The sequence below is a fragment of the Salvelinus alpinus genome, chromosome 1 (genome assembly GCF_045679555.1).
Source record: "Salvelinus alpinus chromosome 1, SLU_Salpinus.1, whole genome shotgun sequence".
NCBI lineage: Eukaryota > Metazoa > Chordata > Actinopteri > Salmoniformes > Salmonidae > Salvelinus > Salvelinus alpinus.
The window spans coordinates 51,655,562-51,663,795 of NC_092086.1; the positions used below are offsets into that span (position 1 = coordinate 51,655,562).

At 41.3% G+C, this 8,234-nt stretch overlaps 1 protein-coding gene across 3 annotated transcripts; it reads right to left on the reverse strand.

Moving 5' to 3' along the window:
- Positions 1-990: 990 nt before the first annotated feature.
- On the reverse strand, positions 991-6,045 carry LOC139579680 (uncharacterized). Of its 3 annotated transcripts, none has more exons than XM_071408526.1 (9): positions 5,943-6,045; positions 5,612-5,708; positions 5,350-5,473; positions 5,036-5,193; positions 4,689-4,831; positions 4,205-4,376; positions 3,637-3,776; positions 2,828-2,990; positions 991-2,542 (listed from the first exon to the last, which is right to left on the reverse strand). In XM_071408526.1, exons 1-9 carry the CDS (start codon positions 5,963-5,965, stop codon positions 2,477-2,479), a joined length of 1,086 nt encoding a protein of 361 aa, XP_071264627.1. In that variant the 5' UTR covers positions 5,966-6,045; the 3' UTR covers positions 991-2,476. The 3 variants fall into 3 exon arrangements, with proteins under 3 accessions (XP_071264627.1, XP_071264630.1, XP_071264632.1); XM_071408529.1 differs by lacking the exon at positions 5,943-6,045 and adding an exon at positions 5,844-5,908; XM_071408531.1 differs by lacking the exons at positions 5,036-5,193; positions 5,350-5,473.
- Positions 6,046-8,234: the final 2,189 nt, after the last annotated feature.

Genomic DNA, 8,234 nt, shown 5'->3' on the forward strand with positions numbered 1-8,234 from the left:
TGTAACGTAACAATTTGGAAAAAGTCAAGAGGTCTGAATACTATCCGAATGCATTATAACTGCTAAACACCTCTATAATATAAACAAGTAATTGTCTGTTTAAAACTGCCCTAGGGAAAGCTAGGGAGCTCCCAGTCACTAGACACGGGTATTACTGGGGACAAAAACAAAGTACGACTGATGCTTATTGGTGAGAATACTGCATCACATTGAAGACAGAAAAAGAAGATTCCTTTCACTTGCGTCCACAGTGGAGTGGAATCTGCTCTCTGAAGAGGATTATCAACCCACCCAACCCCGAAGTGAGGAGAGGAGAATGTAACCTAATAACTGCAGAAGCTGCTGCATGGATCAGAAGTGGGTCAAACCGTTCACATAACCAATTTTTCACAGCTCCAACATTGGCCCCGCCTGCTGCATCCCGGGGAGCCAATTGAAAGTCAGCAGGTGAGGAATGAGGAGCGAAGCATGAAGCAGGGAGGGTAACTGTGACAGCATGAAAAACGAGAGGGAGAGCAGGCTCTCGAGTCGAAGTGCCAAGTAGCTCAGACAAACCACCAAAGGGCATGTCTTTTCAAGAATATGACAGCAGGTTGTCAACAGCTTGTACGTTAAGTTACAAAGTCAGGTGGAAAGAAATATAACATTGCTTGTGGAAGCCATTGAAGACCCATCTCAGATCTCAGGCCATTTCTCTTCAGGCTTTTGACAGCTTTCAGGGTTGACTTTGTCCAGAGCCATAGGCGCTGTCTGTCAACCCATAGATTATCTAACCACATGATGTCCGCCTACTGGGAGCAAAATAATTCAGAGGCCCAGCCACAGGATCTATGCAGTGTACATAGTTACTACTCTAGTAGTTATAGGAGTGCTGATGACTAAAAGAGCCTAAACTTTGATAAAGAAATAAAAGTTGCACTCTTCATTCATCACAATGTGATTTATTTGTCACCTTTTCTTTAAGTCTAAATATGAAGAAAACCAAAAACATTCACCAAAATGGTATGTTATTTATTTACATGCGAGTTGTAATATTGTTACAACAATACATAGACAAGACAACAGATACAGCTAGAAGACAAAACAGAGCAACATTAGATAGAGTCATGAGATATTTACTAGGGATGTGCAGCTCTCCCTTCATGAATGATTCGATACGCATCTAGATACATGGGCTCTGATATGATACAGGAACGATATGTTTAAGTCTTAAATGATTCTGTTTGATTAGGGGAATGAATTGACGTGATTCATTTCTATATAGTATTTTTTTTGTTGCATGAACACATTCATTTTCCATTTTAAAATAATATCTGCTAATGATTAGAGCTCAGGAGCTGGGCCTATCTGAGCTGGATGTGTCTGAGATTACTTCTAGAAGCTGAGAGTCCCTCTGTTAGTGTGTCAATATCAATGATATAGGCACATGAGCTGAGCCACAGGGCCGACTGAGCATCTACCACCCCACTATCATCAGATTAGGGGTAAGGGCAATTTATGCTTTTTGTCCACCCACTTTTTAATTTAAAAAAAATCTGCAATCACCATCACCCACTCATTAACTTCTCATTTTTGCAGATAGTACAAGCTCAACATGTTTTAATATAATGCAGCGTTGGATTTTAACTGTCTCAAAAGCAAATGGTTTAGACCGTTTGGAATGTTATGGAGAGCTTATCCTGCTCTGACCAATGAATGTGACCATGCGCAGCTCTCAAAAATGACTGAGGTCCTTTATGAAATGACCCAATTCATGTAGAAATTATCAAATACACTGACTGTTTAAAGAAAAAACTACCGAAACTATTTATTATGGTGACATGAACAATCTAAAAATCGGAATGATTGATAACTCCAATCAACAGTTCGATGCGTGGTGTGTCCAATCCGGTAGACTACACAACTCCAGTACAAAAATATATATTATACATAGCATTTGGTAACAATGTCCCAGCAAATTACAATGGTTGTCACTCAACTAATAAACCCTATGATGACATTGTGAAAGCCATTTTCAAAGCATCTGAATGCTGAAGGTGCCGCGCTGATGTAAGAACAGCCTATTAGAACAGGGATAGGCCTACCTCTAGTTGGCGCATGCAGCTGTCTCTTCCTGCACTGTGCTCACAATTATCTGACAGTCATATGCAGTTACACGCATAAAGGTTCAGGAGGACGCATTAACTCAGTCACAACACATAAGAGCTATTTTTTGAATAAAACAATGAGTGAAAAACATCAGCGAACTGTTGATTGTAACATTTGAATAAGTTTTCTGAACGACGCACGCTTAATTTGGATTGGTTTGGTCTCCTGCAGAACCATGCACTAGTATCTTTAAAAAAAAATGAACCTGGACCAATGAATATAAGTAATTTGTTACATTCCTAATATTTACATATTAGAGAGGCAAGGGCGCCATTTAGTGACCATGGAGAGAAACAGCCACTTCCTCTGTGTAGAATAGAGAGGATGGTCAGACGTATGGACTGGAGGAGAGGAACTCCAGCCACTCTGTCAGAGAGGGGGTCTTCTGGGGAGGCTGCAAATTCAAACAACATGCCTCACATTGTAACGGAATGTACAAATCAATACCACTTACATGGTTATTTGTAGCTGTGGATTTCACATTTTAAAGGGATCTCCAAAAGAATACTGACCCCAGAGGGTAAATAATAACTTCAAGAACAAAATAATTCATGTTTAAGGGTAGATAACTTGAAGGGCAAGGACCATGCTCCATCTTTGCTAAAAAAGGTGTTTGCTAATACCATTTCAAATGGGCCTCAACACATCAATAAACAGGTAATGGCGATGAACGTTTTACCTGTAGGACAGCGTTGTCGACCAGTTCTCCGTCCCTGCGTACAGAGATGAGTGTAGCTGTGCCTCTGGAGGGGTAGCCCTCCTCCACCCCCAGGTTACACACACTAGAGGCAGTCTTCAGGAACACTAGCAGTCTCTGGCCTGGACGCCAGTCTATAGCAAACCTACACACAGGAGAAATACACACCATGTCAAACACAGGTGTTTAAGAATGAAAACGTCATCATGTGTCATTGTGTTTGGAATATGAAAATGTCCACAGATACGAATAAGCTCTCACAGACTAATTCTTGCTTAGAAGTGTTGGAGTATAAGCAATATTATGAACATAAACAGTGTTCCAGTGTGATTGAGAATGCATGGGAAAGGTACTCAATATTTGCTGGCAACTTCGACTCACCTTCAGTAGAACTGAGTAGTTCAGAATACTGAAGATATTCTGTCTGGGGTCATTAAAAACAATCTTTGATGGGTTCGTAGCTGAGCAAGTTATGGTTGTTGAGTGCTACTCCACGTTTTAGTTTGCAGAAATTGCTCAGTTTGAGTGTGTTGATCTGATCGACTGTATACAACTGTTTTACATTGGTTTTTGTAAGTGTGTGTGTCTCAATGATCCCTCACCAAGAGAGGCAGTGAGATATAGTCAGACGGCTGCTTTTAATGTTTCAGATCATGTGGTAAGGCCATTCAAACAGCAACAGGATTCAGTCTCAGAAAGAAACATCATTCCACTTTATCATTGAACATCAAGGGTCTCGCTTCTATCATCACTGACTGATCTTTATAGGCACTGTGTGTGTGTGTGTGTACCTGGAATGCAGGGCCTGGATCTCAGCCAGCATCTCTCCCTGGCTGGTGTAACACTGCATGACCTCCAGCAAGGCAGCACTGAGATGAGAAAGGCAACCCTTCATTGACACCTCTAACAGCCCTGCAGTACCCTGATACACCTAGAGGGAGGGAGAGAGGGACAAAATGGGGGTTGTGACTAACGGTGGCAAAAAATGTTATTTTCTCAATAGGTGCCAAAAACAGATAATGTAGACAGATATCTTACTTGGCTAAATCTAACAACGATTCCCATCTAGGAAACAAGGAATGCAAAGGGGCTCAGGGGGAGCTAAGGAGAAGAGGCGTAGGCACTAGGATGGAATCGTACCAGGAAAATATGTCCAAGGACCAGAAACCAAACCAGGAGTGTATTAATTTGTCGCACACCGTAGCAAAATGTTTTGCAACGGAAACCGATTACTCGAAACTGAAAACTTTTTGCAACTAAAACAAGAGTTTGTATTGGAGAAATTCAGGAAGGTCCCAACACATTTTGTTTGGTTCCTAATGAATACCACCCAGGTCGGAGGTCAGCTGTATTGTTTACCTGGAGGTGGAAGTGGTCATCAGGGCTCCAAGTGACAGTCAGACTGAGGGGCTCCAGCTGGCCAGAGGACCCACAGGAGCGGGGCCTCAGTTCCACACACAGCTCTGAGGACCCCACCGACAGCAGCCTACACTGCATCACCCCCTGTGTCTCCTCCACATAGCCCTGCAGGCTGGGGACAGGAGACAGAGGTGAGTATGGACTGGAGCAGGGCAGTCAGGTGCCCACCCTCATTTGGAATTACCAAGGGACTAGGTTAGGGGTTCTGGTTTGATTTTAGACTGGGGAAAACCTAAATTTGTGTCTTTCTCACGTTCATTATGAAATGGGACATTGAATGAGAGTTCTAACACCGGAGTGAACAATATGGAAGTGTGGCAGCTCAAGACTAAAGTCAGGGCAAATTAGCGGAGGTGGGAGAATAGAAATAGGACATGTCTCTGCAAGGATGTATGATTGGTGGATAGAGCTGCTTGTCACTCACGCGTCTCTCAGGTGCTGCCAGTCAGCCGAGCGGTCCAGTGTGGCGTCTGTCTCCGTCCTCAGCTGGGCCAGCTGCCCCTCACACACACGCAAGGCATTGTAGGCTGTCTGCAGAGACTCCCCCATCTGCAGGCTGAGATCTTTCTATGGGAGAGATGTGGAAAGACATTACATATCCAAAACATGGCACAGGACTGATACAAAGTAACCATACAAAAGACCATGTCCGTCGAAAGTCTGCAAATTGTGAGAGGACCGTTGCTCTCTTTTTTTTTTTTTATTGGAAAGTCACCGTACAGACTAAAGTGTGTGTGTGTCCGTGAGAATGCATCATAAGTGCATGTATACCTTATTTTCTAGTGCTGTGACTAGGTCTGTCAGTCTGTCCCGTTTGTGGTGCAATTTGTCCATCATGTCCCGTAAGGTGCTAATGAGTGCCTCCACCTCCTGGACTCCCTCTTTATATTCACTTTTCAGGACCTTCCAGCAGCTGTGAGCCTCATTGCCTGTACACAGAAGACTAGTCATTTACAAAAGTACTACAAAAGGGGTAGACCTAACCCCTCGGAGTACTATTAAGTGGTACTAAGAGGCCATGGAAGTAAGGATATCTTGAGTGGAATTATTGCTGATTATGTGTTGGATGTGTATCTGTGTGTTACCAGGGTTTGGGGGGCAGGATTCATTAAACAGCTGGTCAGTTGTCTCCAGTCTCTCCAGAAGCTGCATCATGTCATCAAGCACAAACAACTGTCTGCCCAAAATCTTCTGTTTGCTACGACTCTCCTGAACAACACAGATAGTACTTATAAGTGTAATTAATGCAATGCATATATTTTTATTTGACCATCTCCAACATTTTGACGAGTTGTTTGGCCAAGCATTTCAAAGTGTCTAAAGTAGGTGAGGTGTTAACCTACTCACAGTTAGGTAGGCCACCATCAACTCCGCTTCTCCACCCTCCTGGTGCTCTGCCATATCGTACAAATCCAAATGTACATGGTCGCATCTTTCAAGCAACCTGAAAACGATGGTTCAGAGTCAAACTAAGAAAAGCTAGCTAACGTTCGCAGCTAACTTGCTTGTCTAGCCACTCACATATTGACAGTTATTTTTAGGGATTTACAATTAACTAGGCTATTATAAGAAGCCTTACCGCGATTCATAATTTGACGAAAGGCACGATATTACGGAATAGAGTTGAAATACATCGCATAAGATTATTCAATTTGATAAAAATGCTTAGGGAACTTACGCTTGAACAGCCTCAGTAGCCATTCTGTTTTTCAAAATTCAGCGACCGCTGTACAACGTGGAATGTGATTGGATAGATTATTGTCCAATTAGGTTGAAAGTAGGTCATACGTCATGAAAAGGGGAGCGGCTTCTTTCATAACCATAAAAGGCAACATTTATAAGAAAATCTATGTAAAAGCATAAAAATTGTCTGCTTTTTCATTTTCCTAGATTTTTTCAAATGTATTTATTAGCAGCACAGGCTCCTGACTACCGAACTATTTTAGACAAAAATACACGCCACAGTGCTGGTCTAAAACAGGTATTATTAGTGACATTTCAGTCAGGACACTACCAAGCTAGCACATTTGGTTCCTTGGAAGTTGTGGGAATGTAAGTGTTTGGTTTCACATTGGTTCTGGGAACGAAGTCATACGTTTCCTGACCGGTAAAACTGAAAGGTTTTAAACGTTCTGAGAACGGAAGTGAACATTTAGCTTGTTCTAAGAACGTTCATTTTTAGGTTGCAGGTTCTGACAATGTTTTTCTATGGTTTTCTGAAAGTTTTCCTGGGTTTTTTTATTAACGTTCTGAGGCTGGAAATGTTATTTGGAGGTTTTAGAATAACTTCCTTAACTTTCACTGAATGTTTTAATAAGACTTTTAATAACACTGCTAGCTCAGTTTGGGTCAACTGTTTTGAACTCCAAGCACAAATAGGACACATGGAAATTATTTTGCTAAGGCATTAATCATGCAAAAACATATTTAAAAAAAATTGTGGCACAGAGTCAGTGAGGCTCTAACCTATGATCTTCTGTTTTCTATCCATGGAATTAGTCCACAGCGCCACCAGGATGGAGCTAGCATTGTATGTGTATTTTAACAGTCCCCATTTAAAAAGAAACAAGCACTCATTAAGATCAGGTGTTGCCAATTAGTGTGCTCGGCTAACGCACCTAAACACACTTAATAAGACAGAGGATGGAGAGTTTTGTTGGAGCTGAGAACGGAATGTACAGCTTTTTAAATAACATTCTTAGAACGTTCTTTAAACGTTACCAATGTTTTCTTGTGGTTTTTATGAAAAAATGTCTTAACCCATTTAATCCCGAATTTTTCCCAGACATGAAAATATCCAAATCAAGTGTCATTAGTAAACCTTTGAAGTAATCAATCATTATTTTATTACATTTTAATGGAAAAGTAGGTGAAAAAGTGTGTTTTATGGTCGGTCACAATTGTGACCGGTGGGATAATGTTACATACACTGAATTAACATATTTCTCCTATGCAGTTATCAAAATTCTTATATATCCCAACCCAGTTATTAACACATTTAAAACTCTGTCACTAGCAGTCCCCAGCATTGCCACGTCACATTCTAGTGTGACTATTTTACACCTCAAAAACCCCTATACAACACGATATGAATACTGAGAGCAAAGACAAAAAAACAACCATCAACGTATTTCAACATTGTTACTTTAGTGCAACATGTATTGAAACATTTATATTGTAACTTTATTGTAACAGTTGAACTTGTACTTTAGTGCAATATTCATGGTAACATTGTCATTGTGATATTTTAGTGCAACATTCACTAACAACTATATAGCAGTCGTGTGATTCATTCCCACTGAACATAAAGGTAACATTTAGGATAGAGGTAGCCTGTAGAATATGCATTCAAGTAGAGGCCTACACTGAACAAAAAACAATTATATATATATATATTGTGTTGTTTAAGTGTTCCCTTTATTTTTTTGAGCAGTGTATATATGTGTGTATATATATATACACACACACACATATATACACTGCTTAAAAAAATAAAGGGAACACTTAAACAACACAATGTAACTCCAAGTCAATCACACTTCTGTGAAATCAAACTGTCCACTTAGGAAGCAACACTGATTGACAATAAATTTCACATGCTGTTGTGCAAATGGAATAGACAAAAGGTGGAAATTATAGGCAATTAGCAAGACACACCCAATAAAGGAGTGGTTCTGCAGGTGGTGACCACAGACCACTTCTCAGTTCCTATGCTTCCTGGCTGATGTTTTGGTCACTTTTGAATGCTGGCGGTGCTTTCACTCTAGTGGTAGCATGAGACGGAGTCTACAACCCACACAAGTGGCTCAGGTAGTGCAGCTCATCCAGGATGGCACATCAATGCGAGCTGTGGCAAGAAGGTTTGCTGTGTCTGTCAGCGTAGTGTCCAGAGCATGGAGGCGCTACCAGGAGACAGGCCAGTACATCAGGAGACGTGGAGGAGGCCGTAGGAGGGCAACAACCCAGCAGC